This window comes from Topomyia yanbarensis, chromosome 2 (genome assembly GCF_030247195.1).
Source record: "Topomyia yanbarensis strain Yona2022 chromosome 2, ASM3024719v1, whole genome shotgun sequence".
Lineage (NCBI taxonomy): Eukaryota > Metazoa > Arthropoda > Insecta > Diptera > Culicidae > Topomyia > Topomyia yanbarensis.
Genome location: NC_080671.1, coordinates 71478433 through 71500628, shown reverse-complemented (window position 1 = coordinate 71500628; position 22196 = coordinate 71478433). Strand labels below are relative to the sequence as shown.

The following is a 22196-nucleotide window of genomic DNA, read 5'->3' as shown; positions in this document are numbered from 1 at the left end:
CAACGAATTTGACAGCTAAGAAGTATTGTATTCATTTCTTTTGAATATTGCTTCGATGTTGAGTGACACGGAGCTACTAAAAAAGATGTAAAAATAAACTATTCAATTGAAACGGATTTTATTATGTTTCTTCCAAAAATATTTTAGTTAGCACAAGTTTTCCAATAACAAAACAAAAAAATATGCACTTTGCCATTCAACGCCTACCACGCTCACAAGTATTTATGCAAAGGTTCGCCAGTCACCTTCTCGATCTCACGAATGGTTTTCTGTACCGCGTTTTCCACTGCTTGATTTTCATCCTCCTGCAGTTCGGCCAAGAACGGAATGCTCTCCGGCAGTAATGGAGCAAAATTCTCCCCTATCTTACGAGCAATCTCCGTACACGCATCTAATGCGAATAATCTGAAATATACAATTTTGTCAATGAGAATTTAAGAGTTGTAGAAGATTGTTGCATGCTAAATACCTGATTTCTGGATCATTGTTTCTGGTCTTGAGCAACACCTGGTGATTCAGCTGTCGCCAGAGGGTGTCATCTGCCACTGCAACTGCCATCTGCGATAGACAATCGATCACCAGCTTACGAATCTCGTTATCTTCAAAAATTATTACGTTTTCCAACTGATTCGCGATAGGCTGTAGCAACGTATCAAACCGTACGGAATTGATGAAATTCTGATTATCGTTAACCAAAACACTAAGAAGTGTCCTTAGAATGTAGCGAATCAGGGTAACATTCTTGCTCGAGTCCGGGAAGAACAGATCGTCAGATTTGCCGGCGTTGGTAGCGTCCAATAATTTGGCCGCGTTTGTGATTAGTTCGCTGGCGAAAAGGACAAAGAGGTGTTTCAGCGCATCCGCTACGTGGCTGGAAAGATTGAAGAAGGTAATGGCACGATCGTTGCTCGAAGAGTCACGGTTGGCCCACTCAAATACTTTGTAGTAAAGTGGCCGGAACGTGCTCTCGGATAGTTTGAGAATCAACACAACGAAGGCCTTTATTACGTGCTCTTCAGCGATATCAATTGATTTCGCGAGGAACTTAGCACTGGAGGCGTTATCGCAGCGGAACTGTAGAGCGGACAGGAAAAACTCGGAGAGCTCCGATTGAAGCCCAGTGAATTCACTGGTTTGGATGCTGTTGAACGAATTGGATAAAAGTTTCATAAGTGGTCCAATAGCACCCAATTCGCCTTCTTTGACGATTTCGGTGTAGCTTTCTTCAATAGCTGGTACGAGCAGACGAAGTGGGATTAGCGAGGCTAGCTTTTCCCAGATTTGGGTCAATCTAGACGATATGATAGATAGCCGTTGGTCGTGGTTGTCTGGAAGTTTTGCGTGCAGTTTTGAAATTCCAATGATTATCGATTTCAGGTATGGACTGAGAAAACGAGCCAAAGTGTCGATGACTTTGAGGATTGATGTCACAATACTGCTGGTCAGCATATCAAAAGTTTCCGCTGATTTCACCTGGCGAGCGATGAATTTGGTCAGCATCGGAATGTACTTTGGCAGATATGGAATCGAGTGAGGGCCAAGATTAACGCTCAGTTCACCTATACAAAGAATCAATGAAGCTAACAGATGAGGATTTGGGTTTTTCTTGTAATCGTGTAGTCCGTCAATGAAACCAGCAAGTACATGTTTGAACTGGGCCGGATTTTTCTGTGCCAAGATCTTCGACAAGTGTTTAACGGTTAGATAAGCTTCTTGGGCAATTTTGAACCTAGCAGATGTGCTTCCAACTACATCTTCCTCAACAAATATTCCTTTCACAATCTGCATTAACGGATTAAGTAGCTCAAGCAACCTCGAGTGATGGGATTCATCGAAATAATCTTTGTTATATTGTAGTTTTTTGTTGAAAATATCAATCACCTTTAGCCGGATGAGCAAAGTTCGATGCTTCATCAATCCACCAAACACCGTTATTGTCATATCCGGGGCTAGCAGGGCTATAATTCCTTCCAAAATCTCGTAGCACCTGACCAAGGAAATTTCCCAGTAAGATTTTTCCCGCTCGTTATTCTCACTACGTGCTTTGTCAACGACTTTCGCCACAACATTCACGTAGGCCAAACTGCCTACGATCAGGTCTCGGTAACAAACTTTCATCGCAGCCGTATCTTCCTCGTTGAGCAGTGCAATCTTATTAATCACGTGCGTTGATTTTATTAACGTTGCAACAAATAAACTGGTAGAGTACCGGTAATGTCTCAGTTGTTTGTTTGTGTGATATTCTATGCTGAAAATAGCCGAATCCGTAACGTCAATCTCCATGTGATCTTTGTTTGTATCAATTTGCAGTGGTAATCCTTGAATATAGCGCACCAATTGAGTGCAAGTTTCAACTATCACAGACGGATCAAACTCTTGAGCAATGTTCATAGCGATTTCCAGTCGTTTACTGAAGTTTGGCGAGTGTTCAGATTCGATATTATGCTTTTTCTTCTTCTTACCAACCTTCTCCTCTGATTCAACTTCCGCTTTTTTGCCACCTTTCATAACGTCCGATTCAAGCAAAACTCCAAGGAACATCCACAGGTAATCGGATGGTCCAAGTGTCTGTATCAACTTCGTATACAGCGGAACTCGTCGGTGCTCCGGAACGTCCAGTATCACGTCTGTAAATATCTTCAGAATCGGAATCACTTTATTCTGCTTATTTGCAGAATTTTCCTCCCTTGCCAAAGTAGGTATTATGGTTTCAATGATCTTCGTAATAATCTGTATACTGTAGACGTCGTCATGCCTAACAACGGATGAACCCATGAAGGTAAAGATTTCCATTATGTTCTGGAGTACCTGATCCGGAACCAAGTCAGTTACGTGGGCCAACAAAAGAAGAGCATGGTGATGTGTTTGAGGGTTCTGAGTTCCTCGAATGCATTGTACAATCAGCTCCACTTTGAATGCACTTTTTGGCAAGTTGTCGTTTCTATTTCCAGAACCATCTTCCATCTTGCTACAACAGTGCAGTAACAAGGATAAAATCATCTGCTTTACGTACTCAACCCCAGACTGCTCTTCCAAATCCAAGCAGAACTTTAGAACTTCGAATAGCTTAGGAATCAATAGCTTTGTATTGAGCAACTGCTTTTTGTTTTGAAGCATTTCTAATAAAGTTACTCCACATGTCCATTCAGATGACGAGAATACGGAATTGGTAGTGGTCGGGGTTCCGGACGATTTACGCTTCTCCTTTTTATTTTCCTTCTGTACAATCATCTTATCCAGCAAATCCAGTACCAGTTTGACATCTAATTTCAAACTTTTAAAAAACTTTCCAGCAGCCGCACTGGTTTCAGGATTTTGTGCAACCGTAGCTGCTTCTACTACCTGCCGCAAAATCTCTTTGGCGTATGCTTGAGAAAAAGTAACAAACACCTCTTCACCAAGTGCATCAATCAGCAGAATCGAAACGGAAGTATGTTTGCCCTCTGCGCTAGGCAGCGGAAGATGATTGCTAAGTCCAATGTTTACAAAGTCACGGCACTGATCATTCCTCGTCAGAGTCTTTGTCGTATTCGGGTTGATTCTTGCTACCAGCGATCGCAGCACTCTGGACTCGTACATTCCGAATAGGTAATTTTTACCAGCCCTGTCAGCCTTTTTCATGATGCGAATGCCTCGGATGACCGTTTTAGAGAAAATGTCATCATCATCTATCAGTTTAAGCATATCTAGCAATCCCCCGACCACGTACTCTGGAGTACTTGAATCTAAAACCTTACCCAGCAGGGCTTGAAGGATCTTGTTCAGAGCTCTGCTGTTATCACTGGAAAATATCGTAAACATAACCAGCGGAAGCTGCTCGCCATCCATTGCTAGCTCTTCGCGGCGTTTAAGGAGCATTTTGAGGAACGATTTAAATGTCGGATCCAGAGGGTGAGCGTTGCCGGATGCAATGAGTTCCAATGAGCTGATGGCACATTCACGGATTACAGCCGAGTCCGACTTTAGGCCAAGTAGAGTATTTAACAGAATATTGATGGACAGTTGGTAGCCTGGAATAGGAAAAACAATTTTATTACGCGAACTACGAATAAAAGTAAAATTATGCTGCTGTCGATAAATATTAATTAGGGCATGGAGAACAAACTTAAAATTAATATCCAGATTTACCAGCTCTTTGAATACTGCGTACATCGAAGGGTGTTAACAGCTCTATTATTCTCTATTTATAGAGTATTGTACGTAGATGTCCATCATCAGCATATCGACAAAATACAATGGCTAGATTTTTGCCTTATTATATAGAGAAAGCAAGCTTTTTGTGATACTAACACTACGAAATACGATTCACTTGTTTAACTACGGAACTACCCCTGAAATATATTTCCATAAATTGTTTGCCCCTCCAACTATTATTAAAAAATAAAATCTTTAACATTTTATCGACATACCAACTTGCGCGAGCATCGCATTCAACAGCTTAAACGTCCGAATTTGTAGTTCCGGTTCAACATATGTCTTGCTGTTACTTGTTACATCCTTGGCGTCACGTTCCAGCAAATGGACCGTATAGAACGATGTCAAAAATTCAATTCTCTTCTCCGGCTCTGGATACAGTAAATTCAGAAATTTGCTCAACTCTTTTCCGTACACTTTCTTAATAGCCTTATACTCGTCCTTTATGCTAAAATATTTCTCCACCAGCAGTTTGAAAATATTCAGCTGTAAACTAAATGATTCCGATTGTTCGGAAAAGTCCGAATTCCGTGTGTCGAATCGAACCCGGTCGATTAGGTATCCGGATAATATTACATGAATGTCCATCGGCAGGCGATTTTGCTTCAAGCAGCTTAAACTGGACGAAGGCACGTATTTGTGCTTGCCGCTCAGCAGACGAGTGGTGAAACGAAAAACGCGGGTTGCTAAGTCTACGGAAGCTTCTAGTGGAAGAGAAGATGTGACAAGTGTTACATAGAAGCAAATTTGTATAGCGTGGAAGGTCTGTCCTACACCAAGCATCTCCTCCAATGTTCCAAGAATCGATTCACAGTCAATCTTTTTCGTTGGGTTAACTGACAGCATCAGTATGTTATACTCTCGAGCAAAGCTAGTCGCCATGACCTGCTTGGAAATTTGAGTGCCTAGTTCGTCATCTTCCGATGGAAATAGGAACGGATATAATGCGATGATTATCTTATTCAGGTTCGTTCCTTCAACGACATACTTATCAGTTAGAAGATCTATTACTTTTGGCGTGACTTCTTGCCAGGTGTCCATTCGTCGAAGGCATTTAAGACTGATTGTAATCAACTTCTCAATCAATTGATCCTTTCCGATCAGTTGTACCAAATCTGCCGCTCTCAATTTCAACACTTCGGCTACAACGTCACATTTGTCATCTTCCAGGCGCTCTTTGATGCTATCTTTGAGCAGATCACGGTTTCCGTCACCTTTAAGACTGATATTTTGAAAATTGTTCACCAGGTAGCGAACGGCGTCCATTCTGCGATCCACATCGTAGTGGAAAAGGTTTTCGAATATATTCGCATCATCCTCACTGTAGGAAGCCTGCATTAAGAATCCGAGCACGTTTCGCAGTGCATTTCGTTTGTTTTGAGAAAAGTTGCCTTGGCCCTTCATGACCTGTTTGACGACGTTATCGAACGCGTTCGGGTATTGGTTCTCCAAGCGCTTGAGAAAATCCGAATACCATCGAGTGACTGCTTCGTCCTTGCACTCAAAATCTTCGTCCTCCGAATCCAAGCTGATAATTTCTGACGATTTGTCATCGTTCGAAGTGTTGCTGGCAGCTGTCGCTATCGGTTGACCACTCTTACAGAAGTATGAATCCAAAACGCACCTGTAATGAAATAAGACTAGGTTATTTGGTGATGGCCTAAACATACGAGCTAAAGTGGTTGAATCGAGTCATTCACTACCAAAACATTAATCTAGAATACTGATCCCTAGCGATATATTATCACTCTAACCCTTTAGGGCGCAAAATTGTAAATTGTCCCATAGCTTTAATACGTCACTACGACAATTATGAGATGTTTTTTTCGCAATTTTTTTTCGAAATTTGTCCTATAGTAGCTGTAGAGTTGGGCTCACGGAAGAGCTCCCCGTCAGAATCACTCACTACAATTGCAGATGAGACGGGAAATGTCACCCACTAAAACACTGGTTAAGGTCATTTTCAGCTGGCCGTGATTCTGATTATGATATTACATGTACGGATCAGATGTGCGGACGTAGGGGCTTTACGATCGCGTGGGAATGAGCTTTTATTTGTGCGCGCTTGGAACGGCGTTAATCAGATTATACGTGCTAAAGCGTTCGCTAAATTGTCGCGGCATTTTTGTGTTTGCGAAATCCTAGGCGTAGTTGTGCGTGGATGATCGCGATTGCAAATTCGTCTTTGTATATCATCGCGAAGGGCTCGGACGTTTGTAAGTTAACGTGTTCGATCACGTGGGCGTTTGTATGCCGCGTGACTTTTGTATGTCGCGTGTGCTAGCGTGAATGTAGCTTCGCGTGCATAAAATCGATTTTATAACCGTGTGTCCATTCGCATATTCTTGTGCATTTTTGGATGATCGTGTGGACCGTGAAAATCATACTTGATTTTCAGTGCATGGTTCAGATGCTAGAAGAGATTGAGATTTCCCTTATCACTAGAGTTCCCGGTCATGCCGAACGTTTAGTGGTTATGAGCGTCCTTTTTTATTGGTCCAACTGAAGCATGGGACCTATACTACTAGGGCCTAGGGTAGGGACATTCGGACGTGACCGATTCATGATCGCGCGAACACGGGCGTTTGTAGGTTCACGCTTGAGACCTCGATTATAAATTTATATTTGCTAAAACGTTTACATTGTTATCAGGGTGTTATTCTGATTGCAAGATCGCGGGCGTAGATGTGCGTGGATGATCGCGAAGGACTCGAGCGTTTGTATGTTAACATGCTTGTCTCGTGTGTAAGCGTGTATGTAACTTCGCATGCATAATTTATGTTTTATGACCAAGTAATCATTCGTATATTCGTGTGTATTCTTAAATGATCGCGCGCGTACTTTGAATCTGATACTTAATTTTCAGTGTATGGTTCAGATGCTAGAAGAGAGTATGTTTCCCCATATCACTAGAGTTCCCAGTCATGTCGCCAACGAACGTATTGTCTAGTGGATATGAGCGACATACTTTTTAATTGATTCAACTGAAAGCATGAGTCACATTCTGCAGTCCTCTACTGACGGCGAAAGCGGGCTGGAGAGTATGCGAGCAGTATACCTATAGCGACCACCAGGCGATTCGCTACCGTATCGGCCAACGGAGCCCTGCTGCAGCACGGAGAAGGACGACTGGCGAGCGAAAATGGAAAACAAAAGACTTCAACAAAGACCTCTTCTATGAGGCACTTCGTCCGGACAGCGGGATCGAAAACGTTCATTCGGCTGACCTAACAAGAAGGATTGTGGCGGCTTGTGACGCCACAATGCCGCAAAAATTGGACGGCGCCGTGACGGTGATGGGTGAGACACTTAATGAACTGGAGGTATCGGTGACGGAGACAATAGCCGCGGTCTAGAACTGGTTGGACGGGGTCAAGTGGCAGATAACTCATCACAAGACGAAGGTATTGTTGATAGGCAACTGCAAAGCGGTTCAGCCGATGCAGATCGACGTCGGAGGGCACATGATTGGATCGAATCGTGTGCTGAAGCAATTGGGAGTGATAATCGACTACCGGTTAAGCTTCAACAACCACGTCGACTACGCCTGCGAAAAGTCGGCGAAGGCAACAAACACATTAGCGAGAACCTTGCTAATCGTCGGTGGTCCGAGAAGCAGGACAAGACGTCTGCTATCTAGTGTTTCGTCGTCGATACTGCGATAAGGGGATCCTGCCCGGGGTGCGGCACTGAAAATCAAGCGGAATCTCGAAAAGCTGAACTTCCTGCTGATGATCGTACGAGTCACGAACGCGTACAGGACAATGTCGTCGGAGGCAGTATGCGTTATCGCCAGGATGACCCCCATCTGTATGACTCTAGAGGAGGATATCAAGTGCTACAATCGGAGAAACACCAGAAACGTGAAGAAGATGGTAAGAATCGATTCAATGGCGAGTTGGCAGCAGGAATGGGACAATACAGAGAAGAGAAGGTTACCTACCGGCTCATCCCAAACCTGTCAACGTGGCTCAATAGAAAGCAAGGTGAAGTGAACCCGGAATCGCCGTACCGACAACGGCACCCAACCGGTTGGACCGAGAGAAATATTTCGAAAACTAAAGAAGAATCGGTATCCGGAAAACTTTTTTCGTCGGAGAACTCTCGGTCTTCGCAAACTAGAGTCACCACCGGGGACTAGAGTGAGTAGACCGCGACGAGTCATGGATCGTTGAGACACCTGCGAACCGGACATCCTGCTCTACCGGAATCGCCGAACTGACCTCGACACCTAGTTGGTTGGCTCGGATTGGCGAGAACTTTTCTTGTCGGGGAATTCACCGTCGGAGTAGGCTAGGTCCAGTGGTGGTGCTAACTGGAACAAGAGCTCAGCAAATTAGACAATCGGACGGCCTTATTCTGCGCAGCATGTGACGTGAGACGACTAAACTCACCTCACTTTATGTGACTTTTCTCACCCGATTCTGAGAGTCGACTCGGGTGAGGTGAGATGGCCCATTGCGGTTAAATGGGCGTCTCACATCACCCGAAGTGACTCTTCAGAATTGGGTGAGAAAAGTCACGTAGAGTGAGGTGAGATTAGTCGTCTCACGTCACACGCCGCGCAGAATAGGGCCGGGAAGCTTGCCGCCTAGATTGTTTTCTTAGAAAAAGAGCACTAATTCTCGACTCATATCTAGCTTTCTTACTGCCATACAGAAATTTGCCACGTTGTGTGGATAGGTAACTACTAAGTTATTGGATTGGAGGGTGTGCTGTGCACATTAAAAATCCACCCGAAGCAAAGCCTTAAGGTAGTTTCGGGGAGGAATCAGGTTCTGTGCAAGAATAGTTGTTTTAGCGGATCGGGTGGCTTCCCAAACCCGTGCCCTGAGTTGTTGGATTTTGTACATTTGTACATTCCTGCTCAGAGTGTACACAAAATAAACATGATTGATTAAGTATAGGGGAATGTATTCGGTTGTCGACACACTTTTATTTTTGGCTCCCAACATTACTCCAATTGAACAATATATGGGAATAATTATACCAATGAAAAGCTAGAGTCCTTAGCTAATAACTTATGAAAGAATTTAATTTATCCTGTCAACTTGAAAAAATTTATTAACAATTTAGTAAAATGATAATTTTTCACCATTTTGAAAAATGTGGTCGGTTGTCGGCACCTTAAGAAAATATACTAAAAATGGAAAAATATGAATGATAATCATCAAAATTCAAAGGGAAAAGGAAATTTATTCATTGCAACAACCATCAAAGACATTATGAACAATTCTTCATCAGAACCACAATATGTGTATGTGAAAAACTAGTGCGAATATTACGCACTGGTAATGTACTGACGGATCGCATTTACTGCATTTGAGTTAGTTTCAGGCAGTCCACTTTTTTACCAAAGCTTGACATACCAGACAGAAGTCAGCTAAAGAGGGATGGGGGCTACAGGCCAAACGCCCCCCCCCCTCACCTTAACAAATTGTCTGGTCGTGACAATCTGGTATGTACAGTGCTACCTAGCGGTGAAAACACGACCAGGTGGGCTTTCTTCATGTTATTGTTATTGTTATTTATCAGTGTGCAATCGAGCTGTCCCAACAACCTATTTCTGCAACCTATGTGCATTAACTTTACACCTACCGTCTCACCGTTGCACTTGACAGTGTGTGCAGTGCTTTATAGTCACACCTACGACCGCGCACCCGGCTTCCCATGGGCGTTTTGGCGGCTCAGAGGCTGTCCTTCCATGTTGCTCACGGATACATTGCTCCTATACACATCCATGCATACAGGCATACATAAGCTCCAGGGCCGGATGGAGTTCCAAACAACGCTCTCAAGGCAGCGATCATAGCGAACCCGAACATGTTCAGGCTAGCTATGCAGAGATGCCTTGACGAGTGCCGTTTCCCCGATAGATGGAAAAGGCAGAAATTGGTGCTGTTGCCGAAGCCCGGGAAGCCGCCAGGCGACCCATCGGCGTACAGACCAATCTGTCTGATAGACACGACTGGCAAACTGCTTGAGAGGATCATCCTCAACAGGCTCACCTCGTACGCGGAAGGTACGGACGGTCTGTCAAGCAACCAGTTTGGCTTTCGGAAGGGTAAGTCCACAGTGGACGCTCTCAACTCAGTGATAAATACTGCCGAGATAGCGATCCAACGAAAAAGGCGAGGTATTCGATACTGTGCGTTAGTGACACTTGACGTGAAGAACGCATTCAACAGCGTAAGCTGGGATGCCATCGCACTCTCGTTACACCGGCTTAGCCTACCGGTGGGTCTGTACCGGATCCTGGAAAGTTTCTTCCAGAACCGCGTACTGCTATACGAGACCGATGCCGGTCAGAAAAGGGTTCCGATTACCGCCGGAGTCCCACAGGGCTCGATCCTAGGCCCGGTGCTATGGAACCTCATGTATGACGGGGTTCTGTGACTGAAGTTCCCTCCTGGAGTCAAGATCGTCGGCTTTGCTGACGACGTAACCTTGGAGGTCTACGGGGAGTCAATTCCTGAGGTAGAACTAACCGCAGAACACGCGATCAGCACGGTGGAGGAATGGATGAGCGCGAGAGGCCTGGAGCTCGCTCATCATAAGACGGAGGTAGTTATCGTCAACAACCGCAAGTCGGCACAACATGCAGTTATCCATGTGGGAGAAGTCGCGATCACTTCACAGCGAAGTCTGAAGTCTCTCGGAGTCATTATAGACGACAAGCTGACCTTCGGCAGCCATGTCGACTATACGTGCAAGAGAGCGTCGACTGCTGTTGCGGCTCTATCCAGAATGATGTCCAACAGCTCAAAGGTGTGCGCCAGTAGACGTAGGTTACTGGCAGGCGTTGCCGTATCTATCCTCAGGTACGGCGGCCCGTCATGGTCAAGAGCACTGAGGGTAACCAGTTACCTACAGAAACTGGAGAGCACCTACCGCGTGATGTGCCTCAGAGTGATATCTGCCTACCGCACGGTATCACACGATGCATCCTGCGTGATAGCGAGCATGATGCCAGTCGGGCTGGTCATTCGGGAAGATGAGGAGTGCTTTGAGCTACGTGGAAATAGGGGAGCCCGCGAGCGCACCAGGGTGACCTCGGTCGCCAGATGGCAGCGTGAGTGGGACAACTCCTCGAAAGGTAGGTGGACCCACCGGCTGATACCTAGCATATAGAGCTGGGTGGGAAGACCCCATGGGGAAGTTCACTTCCACCTGATACAATTCCTGTCAGGCCATGGCTGTTTCCGACAGTACCTCCACAGGTTCGGGCACGCGGAGGTCCCAGTCTGCCCAGGTGTAGACGAAACTGCCGAACACATACTGTTCGTATGTCCTCGGTTCGACGGAGAGGACGAAAGAGGAGCAATGCTTGACGTCTGTGGCTGGGACACAACCCCTGATACCCTTATTCAGCGGATGTGTCAATCGGTGGAGAAGTGGAACGCAGTCTCGGCTGCTACCATCCAGATTGCCAGTAGGCTACAGGTAATCTGGCGAACCCTGCAACAGACGACGGGTACGGCTAACTAGTGATTGGTTAACTGGAGCGAAAAAGGCCAAGCGCAAAAAAGGGAGTGAATGGTCTGTTCATGCCGAGGCAGGTTTGGCGCAGCGAATGGCAACCGCGTAAGGGGTAAACCCAGCCACCCCGAAGCAAGACAGAAGAGTGAATGTATAGGCGTATAAGTGGACTGCATCATGCCAAGACGGGAGGGTCGTAGCGTAGTATGTTGGGACTTAGCTATCGATGCCTCATGGCGTGGCAGAGGAGTGAAAGGGTGAGCACCCAAGTCAGCCTCTCATGGTATGGGTGGGGCGAGCACAAAAGTAAGCCTAGCACGGAATGAGTAAGGTGAGCACACAAGTCAGCCTCGCAAGGAACGAAAAAGGTGAGCACAAAAGTCAGCCTCATGTGGGAGTGTTTGAGAGTGAATCAAGGTGCGATAGAGAGAGCACCCAAGTAAGCCTCATACAGGACGCATGAACATGTGAGTGAGAGTGAATGAGTACACTAAGTACAGCCATCCCCCCAGAAGTAATACCGAGAGGTAGTTCCTGGGAGGAACGATGGCGGAGCCCAATGGAGTTTAGTCGGTATTAATGGCAGCGTCACCATTCGAGCCCGACACGCCCCCAGTGCACCCCGTGCGGTAGATTGGACCCTACCAATAGCTGGGCTAGGACGTAAAGGTCTTCTCCATTGTAAAAAAGGCATACATGCGGGCTTACATTCATACATAAATTCATACATACATACAAACTATTTGGCACAAGTTTAGAGCGTGTAACGTCGTGTCATCTAGTCTGTCATCCTATGGAAAATCATCATGCCATCGCCTTGGGGTCAACGTCATATTGCCAAATTCGCATTGAATCCGCTTCTGTCTCTTCCTAATCTCCTTTTTGTCTCCTTGGTCCGAAGCGGATCAATCGACTATTAATTGAAACGGTAAACATACTAGCAGTATTAGTCCTTACTCGCTAATACTTTTCCTACAAATGTGCTCTTTCTTCTATATCTTATAACATAACTCTATTATCGCTGTTCTAGTATTTATTACATTATGGACCAGGCAAACCCTTAATTTTTCTATTATTATTATCCTGAGTAGCTATACCAGTGAAGGTATTTTAGGATTTCGCAAAAAGGATCTCTGCCAATAAAGGCATAAGAAATATTTATCCACTATTCCCCATAAAGTTTGCTCGAACCGAATGTCCGCCTGGTTCGACTCGAATAGACCACACTGACCCGAAAGGGTTGCTTATCATTTCTGAGAGCCTGTGTGCTTGGTCGAGTTTAATAATAATAGGAACAAGTCCTGAATAATTAACTATCTCTTAGGTGCCAGACCTGCACTCGTTTCCTGAATTAGCCTCATACTCACGATCAAAAGAATCGACAACATGTCCCCCACCCAAGCGAATTGATCAACTTGCAAGTAAGAGCACATATCTACCAACCAGACAAGAAGACTTCCGAATCAATGAGAATGGACCATGCCAGACGAAGGCCACAGGCCCAGCGCCATCTCGTACAGTGTCACTGTCATTTCTCAGCCCACACCCTGACAGACGTTCATCCGCCCATCTAGACTCTGTCAAAATGAGAACCTACAAAGCCTAACTGTTCGTATGTGCTAGTCCGCATAGATTTTGGTTTGCTGAAACCAAACAAGACAAGCAAAATAAAAGCAAAATAATTGTGATTAGTATCGTAGTTATAATAAATAAGTAAACGATTTCTCATCTGTTGTTTGGTTCCTTGTTCGTACACTCAAAAAAGTAAACGTTCGACCTATTGATTTTACACATAGATTTTTGCAATAAACGGAGGCATATAGACACTATTTGCTGGCACATGAACCTAATGTGTGTATTTACAAGAAATATTAATCTTACATTTACATTTCATAACTATCAGGCAAATAAAACCCCAACTTATGTGTGTGCATACATAGTTTATACAGTTGACACATAGAAGGTATGTGTGTGCGTGATAACAATAGCATTTCTTCTTCATATGAATTTTAAGCGGTTTGAAGCAAATAGAATTAACGTTTGGATTTTTTCCAGTGTAGTACCCCTTCCTGTTCCTGATCTATTTGGGCTATTGGCTTTTTGTTTCCTTGGCCGTCACATTCTCTTGCACCGAGTTGCATATATTTGTGGGACCAGGTGGGCTTTCTTCATGTAAATGTAAAACGCTAAACCGGTAGGCGCCTTCCTGGTTTTCAGAATGGTGCAAAAAATCGATCTCTGATATTTATTCGTAAAGCCCGTTCCAAAATACACATATTGATTAGGTTATTGAGAGCATTTGCAACAAAAATGGGGTGCCGACAACCAATTTTAGTAACCTTTATGAAAACTGATAAAAAAAATGTCGCGAACATTTCGGTGCCATTCAATATTGAATCACAAAGTAAAACAAATTCGCAATAAATCATAAATATTCAATGCACATACTTTTTCGATCGATTTACTTCTTTGTATAACACTAAGCAAATCATCAAAAAAAAACTTTAGAGTTTCACTTGTTCAAAAAATATATTGGTTGGTCCATATCTGCTTTCTGTCAAAAACTACATAGAGGTGACGACAACTGACCAGTGCCGGCAACCGACCACTTTCCCCTACTAATGTATTCAAGATTTTTTAAGTATCGTAGCGATGACCGAAACTATTCCTTCACAGGCGAGTTTCCTCCAACACTCGTGTCAGTCGTCTTCGTACAAGTCACACGTTAACAAATAATGACATGTCGTACCCCACATTGTTGTTTCGCTTCAGGTTCTAGAGTGGTTATTCGAAGAGAATTGAGATTCCTCTCCGACTGACGTCAGTTCTGATCCACCAAGGTGTTGTTGAAAATGTCGTGATAATCCCATAGTGAAATCTTCTTGTGCTACGGTTCTCCTTGTCGGTTGGTCACAACGCCATTGCCTTCGTTTGACTAGGGTAAATTATGTCCAACGATGTAATTTTTCGTGATGAGCATGTGATGTGATGAGCGAATTTCAAACCAAGCCTTTGAGGTTGTGGTTTCGGTTTTTCTATTGGAGAGTCATTCTCCGTATTTAAGAAGGAAGAAGTCTCCCGGAAGAGCAATTCAACACTCATTCAACACGAATGGCAGTGTGAAGTGTGGGTTGTTATGGTAGAACCTAGTGCAATTCTAATACAGTTCCATTGTATGTAATCCAGTTGGTTAGGTCCTTTCCTGGTGCTTCCCCAAAAAATGTTGATGTGTGATCGATTATTGATCTCACGCATGATTTGTATATGGCTAGTAAGGCACTTGGGCGCGATCGCCACTTTTGACCTGTCACCGAAATTTCACATCCAAAGAGGTTTTGCGTTTTATATGTATAATTTGACATTTCCAAGAGGGTGTAGCTTTTAGACTTAATCCCAGAAGCTTTATTGTATCTTGGTATTCTACATCTACTCCAAGGGTCGGTTACTGATCACCATTGCTCCACATTAATATGGTGATACTTCTAATCATCTTTCCTTTAATCCATCTATCACTTCTTCTAGTGCGGTATTGAGAATAGCGACTGAGTTGTTTGTATTCGACCTTCATACAGCTAAGGTAATGGCATATTCAAAACCTAGTTTGAGAGTGCCAAAAATGACAATCATTAATCCACCACCAAAGAAAGTGAAACACATCGGGCTCAAGGGAGAAGCTTGTGGAAATCCTAACCATATTATTCGTTCGATGAATTCCACGATGTCCAATTAGGCTATTTTTTACTTTTAATGATCGTAACTCTGGCAGCGGTATTGCTACTTGAATGTTATCGTATGCACTCTAAATATCAAAGCTGCACATTACGACATGCTCGTTGCTGGTGGCAGTTGTGTGTACCTCTTCAATTAGCATTCCTTTGCTCTTCCTGAAACCACTTACGGTGTCCGGCAGTAGGTTTTTGTGTTGAAGGTACCACTCCAGCTTGTTCTTGATCATGTTTTCATAAGTTTTCCGGAAACAAGAGGCTAAACCGATGGGACGATATGACTTGGGTTCAACGGGGGGTTTATGATCTTGACAAATTGATATTTGTGATAATGCCTTTCTCGTAAATTTCGTTATAGTTCTGTAGAAGTGCCACTTGTGCAGTATAGGGGAGATAGCGGATCGCAGAATAACTAACACTGTCTGCGTCAGGTTATGTGTCCTATTCATGTTTGAAGAATGTTTTCAAGTCGTTTATGCTAAAATGTTGTTGCTCATTTTGGTTTTCGCATCTGCATTCTGTTTCTGTTATTGGACGTGATCTCTTGAAAGGCGGAGCCAGGCGGTCTACGACTTCTTCAAGTAGTAGTGAATGCTTTAATGGTTGTCTGTCGGTGGCTTTACCTCTGAAGCATTTCACCCATCTCCAAATATCCGTCACTGATGTTTGAGAATAAAGTGTGTCACAATTGGCTCTTCACGATTCCGTTGGATTTCACTTCATTGAGTTTTTCAAATACTTGTCAACTTTCACGTTTTCCTCTTGTGTATTATACTCGAGTGTACGGCACACTGCTTTTGCTTCGTTAAGTTCGTTAACTCTAGAATGATGGAGCTAACTCGCCAAACTTGTACAGAACTAGTGACACCAGTTGGTCGAGTTCCGGTAGGACAAACAAGTACAGTGAAACGGTATTTGCAACTGAGTTGATATTTGCAGCTGACTGCTTTATTTGCTGATAGTCTCCGGACGTTTTCTCGTACTCAAACATTATCGCAAGCTTCATTGCGGCTAATTCGGCTTTAGTTAATACTTTGAGTTAACTAAAGCCGAATTAGCCGCAATGAAGCTTGTTGATAATGTTTGAGTACGAGAAAACGTCCGGAGACTATCAGCAAATAAAACAGTCAGCTTGATTGTTTTGTCATCCAAAAAAGTACATCTTGATCGTGTTTGACAAGCATTTACATTTACATAAACGCAATTTTGTCGACTTTATGATCCTAAATGCAATTTAAAAAATCGAAGAGTCTCCAAACAGTTATATAGTACTACATTCCATTCTGTTTGGAGTCCTCGCTCCGTAAAATGGATAATACCATTGTTAATGTGATAAATTCGATAATAGTAGGTAATCTAAATTATATTATCTACTCACCGAATAATATCTTCGCATTCCTCTTCGTCCAGAGTTACCTCCAGCATCAATTCCTCGCAGAACTTTCGGCACATCTCCAGATTGGCATCCTGTTGGCAGATTTTCTGCAAACATTTCACCAGTACGGCTCGAATCAGTGCTATTACATTAACTCCTTCACTCTTCACGGTGGCCACCGCACGAGGAAGCCATTTCGTTGCCAAGAGCGCCCCGATAACTTCTTCCGACAATTCGCCCAATTGCCCTTGTTGGGTCTGCAGAATCAGAACCATTAGCATGGTAGCATTCCCGGTGAGGGAATGGTGCATCACAGCACACACTCGGATAAGGAATGTTTCCAACGTTTTGCGGGTGAGATTGGTCTTCGTTACCAAATGACCAATTACCATAAAACTAGCGGCGGTGAAGTCAATCGCCTTCGAGCTTAATCCTTTAACCAGGGTCCGCAGAACGGATACGACGAAATTCTCTCCAACTGATTCCAACCCATCTAATACGCCGATGGTCGTGGTGCAGAAGAAAGCTATCATGGCCTGCAGAATGTTAGCTTTGTTATCTAATTCGTCAACTGCTCGTGTTAAAAATTCTCCATAAATTCTAAGAAAACCTGGAGTCCCAATGGCATGATTGATAATGGCATTCTTTGAGAGTGGTGCTCCACTCTTCTTGACTCCTTTCAACCATTCGAATGGATCATTTTTCCCGGTCAGGGTAAGCGTTTGAACACATCGAACAAAAATCATTGTTTCGTGATACGGCAGCATTAGGTTAACAAAATCGTCCCGATTGAATTCGTGAATGTGAAACCTTCTGATGAGCCATTCCAAGCACTTATGCGCCGGCTGTAGCATCACATAGGGCGAGAGATGAAAAAAGAACTTCCTGATGTTGTCATCCAGCTTTCGGTTCAGTTCCTTATTTTCCACCGCACGCTGCAAATCAATTGACGTTTTATCGAATAAAGTATCCTCGAATTGAGCGAAGCTTGGGTTCAGTTGAATAAGCTCCTGCAGTCCGTTGATACCGATATCATATATTACTTCCCGATCTTTCGATGCTGCTTCGCCAGCTTTGAACAGGATTGAAGGTTTTTTGCGACTGTCATACAAAAGCGATGTTTGTGGGGCAGCCAAGCGCTGCAACTGTGCTGCTAAACTGGTCGTCATCGTGGGGCTAAAACAGCGGAAATTTTGGGGAGCTTTGATACCAACAGTAAAAGAGCCACTCACTTACCTGTTGACGCAATGTTTATCGCACAAATGCAGAAATTTTTACGATATTTTTATGAAAAAAGTAATGTGTTAACAAAAACACGTGCAAAATACAAAACAACCGCTGATGAAAGTTGACAGCTTCTCTGTTTTCTAGACGAGAGACCAAAAAGATTCGAATGAAGTGAACGACGTAAACAGAGAGGAAAACACCACGCCGAAGTTGCTCTGTTTACGAAAGCTTCTGTGAAGCGAGCAGTGAAGGCTCTCTCTTCAGATGTGCAAATCCCCAAAAGCTGCAAAAGCTCGACCAACGTGTGTGTCTTTGACAGGGAACAAACTTAGCTTGAGTACAAATTGCTCAAAAGAAATTACACTGAGAACTCCCACCAGTGAACTAAATATTCTAGCGAAGACAAATACCAGAATGCATGTGCCATCTTATCGTGAGCACTTCCAACCACCCTGGAATTGTCCAATACACTTAGGGATGGTATGTAATAAATCAAATTTACATAAAATAAATCTGACTCCTAGGAAAAATGTTTTTGGTTAGGTTACGATTTAAGCCAAATTTACTACCGTTATAACGCACTCTTGAACCACAGACAAACAGACATAACACCTTGAATAATAATCCGATATTTCTATCGATCACATTTCAAAAATCATTCCAGCTGACCACTAGCGCTATCTATCGTAATCCCTGCACAACTTTTTACTCATCTCATCGAAGATTGGCATTTTGCTGCAAAGTTCAATTACCTGGTGCGACATCTACAGAAAAATAGCGCAAACAAGGTAAGGCAGATGTGGTTTTCATTGGTATTGGCATTTTGCTGCAAAGCTCATATACCTGCTGCGACATCTACAGATTAATAGCATAAACAAGATAAGGTGGATGTTTGTGTGTTTTTCATATCTACGATAAATTATTTGATGTAATTTTTTGACGTTTCTCCGTAAATACGCATCAATCATCATCGAATAATGGACTCAGAGGGGAAGAAAAACGATTTGGAAGCTAATGGTAATAATTTTTAGTAGATACACTTAAGTTAAACATAAAAAATCTTCGAAAATGTGTATTCTGTGCTTCTAGGGTTCACAACCGCCCGATTTAAGAATATTTAAACAACCCATCAAGGCATAACAAATATAATTTCACTTTTGGCAAGAAAGAAAAATTTAAGAATATGCTACAATATCCCTCTTTTGCATAATAAATATATTGCCATCTTGAAGGAAATTAGTTTTCTTCCACTTCACTTTCAGTTTTTTATACAAATACGATCAATTTTCTTAAAAAATGCAAAAATTGCGTAAACTTTTGAAAATTTTCTACACGGAAAAATAAAACAACTCACAGAATAAGTTCCTTTAACTTAAATTTAGGTAGGTTTTTGCGTCGCTTTCGCACAGAGATGCCAGATTTGCAGACATGTCTGCAAATTCACAGACTTTTAATTTAAGCTGCAGATTTTTTCGATGACGCAGATATTTGCAGATTTTTTAGTTTGGTTGCAGATATTTACAGATTCTTGAATATAAAGGCTTATAGTTACACTAGCTTTCCTGACATTTTTTGTTCTTCCCAGTCTTTTAAAATTATTATTGCAGACATTTGAAAAAAGTATCTGGCATCTCTGCTTTCGCACTTATGAGTGTTGTCAAAAACAAAGAGAAAGATTCGACTCAGTCCGGATCTACCATGGAATAAGGTACTTTTGAGTTTTTTTTGAAATATACTCAAAATTAGGTAGATTCAACTTAAATTTAAGTAAATTTAGCTCAAGGTTGAGTATAAAAAACCTCTCAGTGAGTTGTGATTTTTGCTGTGGTTACCTTCTACACGGTTTACCTAATTCTACCTTATTCCACGATACCCCGAGATTGAGTCAAAAGAGCTCAACTTTTGGTAGTTTTTCGTATCCGTGTACTGATTTGACAGTTTATTCGCAAAACATCCACCTCAAGCAGGTAGCGCCCCCTATATATATTTTCTGCGTAAAGATGCCAATTCTAAGTAAATAATTTGAAACATGTTTTTAAAGTTTAAAGATAATCAATATGACAATCTTTAGAGATGTAAACAGATGTATTTACGCTGCCAACATCTCCTTTGGAGAGTTTTTGACATTTGTCAGTCAGTCCAACTAGAAAAACTCTAGAAAGAGAACTGCGGAGAGAAAAACAGTATTTTTGGCAACCTATGCCCCGGCTTTGTATGGCAACACGTCCAATGTTATAAGGATAGGAAATGTTCTATTGGATTCGTTTTTTGACAGCTAAACCCGAATCCAATCAATCCAAAATGGAGTCTCCGCAGTTCTCTTTCTAGAGTTTTCTAAGTCCAACTAGCGAATTACGGCTGTAATGGGTTTATAAAAGAAGAAAAATGTTTTGGAAGTTAATGATAACAGTTTTTGGTAGATACACTCAATTTAAACATTAGAAATTATCAAAAATGTGAATACTGTACGTCAACGTTAGGGTTCATAACCGTCCGATTTAATAATATTCAAACAACCCATCAAAGCGTAACGAAGATAAGTTCACTTTTGGCAACAATTAGCTCTCATTCTGAGCATACACAACTTTCTGCGAGGTGGTTTTATGCCGGTTCTGAAAGAAAAAAATAAAAAATATGCTACAGTATTCCTCTGTTGCCGAAAAAGTCTGTTGCCATCTTGAAGGAAATTAATTTTCTTCCACATTACATTCAGTTTTTTATACGGATATGGTCAGTTTTCTAAAAACTTCAAAAATTACATAAACTTTTGAATTTTTTTACCAATTTGACAGTTCATACGCAAAACATCCACCTCAAGCAGGTAGCGCCCCCTACACACTCAGATGATTTCACAACAGCATCCGTGCCCGGACAAAATCTGCATCAAATGGAAGTTCACCTCTCCATGTTTCCTATGCACCCAAGCCGACACATTTGGGAGTCTACCGTCCTTTCCTCGCGTTGTCCCACTCCTGCTGCCATTTAGCCAACGAATCCGCCCGGACCAGCCTCCGTGAATTACGTGCATTACACGTCCTCAGCCAGAGTGATGCAGATGGGGATCATCGCGGCGATAACGCATACTGCGATATTGTTCTGTAAGTAATCGCGACTCGTACGGCCATCAGCCGGAATGTTCTGTTCAACTTTTCACTGTTCCCCAGGCAGCAACCCAATATCGAAGTATCGACGAAATCGTAGATAGCAGACTTCTCGTGCTGCTTCTCGGGCCGCCAATGTTTGGCATGATTCTCGCTATTACGTGACCGAGTTGCACAAACTTCATCTCAAATGAAAGGTACACCGTTCCTGTCGGATGCTATTGAATTTTGTGTCGATCGGAATTCCGTTTTCGGAGTTATGGGTTGAAGAGTCACACAGCAACTTTTTACCAAAGCCACACCGCTTTGGCATTGGTCACCTATGACGGTTCCTGAGTTCATTGAAGCAGAAACTGAATAATGTTCGAAGAAAAATTTTAAAATCGGAATTGTATTTTTGGTGCCAAATGTCTTTAAAATGCATGAAACGTCGAGATTTAATGTAATATCGATTTTTTTTTTTAAGAAAATTGACTTTTTAGTAATTCGCTAGGATTGGTGTTGTTGGGGAAGATTTGAGCTCTGCTACACCTTTAAAAAGGGCCATAATTCCGCCATCACTGAGAAAAATGAGTGACATTTTTGACACATACGCACATACATACATACACAGACACACGTGAATTTCGAACAAATCTTGTTAACTTGTTAACTTTATTTGTCTTGATACGATGAAATCGAATAGAATTAACGATATTTTAGATGAGTAGGCCTTGGTTGTTAGGAAAGACAATCAAGTGGAAGTGGAAGAAAGTTGACAAGAATGGACACAGGTTGATGCTAAACAGCTCCCGTCACGACAATGGCGCAGCAGCTTAAGTTATGCAGTAAGAGCAGAAGGAGAAGTAGTAGCAACAGCAGCAACAACAGCCAGAGCAGACCGAGGTGAGTAAAACTTCACAGAAGCCAAAAGTAGTTACATTGAAGTGCTTGGTGGAGGAGCGTCACAAATTTGTGTTTGGGCTGTTGACATTTGACAGGGACTTGCAAAGGGCCGGATAGATCCAGGATGTGCTGGAAATTCGGGAAGACAGGCCATCTTGCGAGAAACTGAGTGCAAAGGCCGAAGTGCATGCTTTACACCAAAATTTTAGG

At 42.8% G+C, this 22196-nt stretch overlaps 1 protein-coding gene across 2 annotated transcripts; it reads right to left on the bottom strand.

The window, feature by feature from the left end:
- Positions 1-136: 136 nt before the first annotated feature.
- Positions 137-18140, bottom strand: LOC131678414 (HEAT repeat-containing protein 1 homolog). Of its 2 annotated transcripts, none has more exons than XM_058958563.1 (5): positions 18010-18140; positions 16777-17949; positions 4410-5818; positions 470-4010; positions 137-405 (listed from the first exon to the last, which is right to left on the bottom strand). In XM_058958563.1, the coding sequence occupies exons 2-5, from the start codon at positions 17940-17942 to the stop codon at positions 213-215; spliced, it is 6309 nt and encodes a 2102-aa protein (XP_058814546.1). In that variant the 5' UTR covers positions 17943-17949; positions 18010-18140; the 3' UTR covers positions 137-212. The 2 variants fall into 2 exon arrangements, with proteins under 2 accessions (XP_058814546.1, XP_058814545.1); XM_058958562.1 differs by having other exon boundaries at positions 18006-18129.
- Between the last annotated feature and the right edge of the window lie 4056 nt (positions 18141-22196).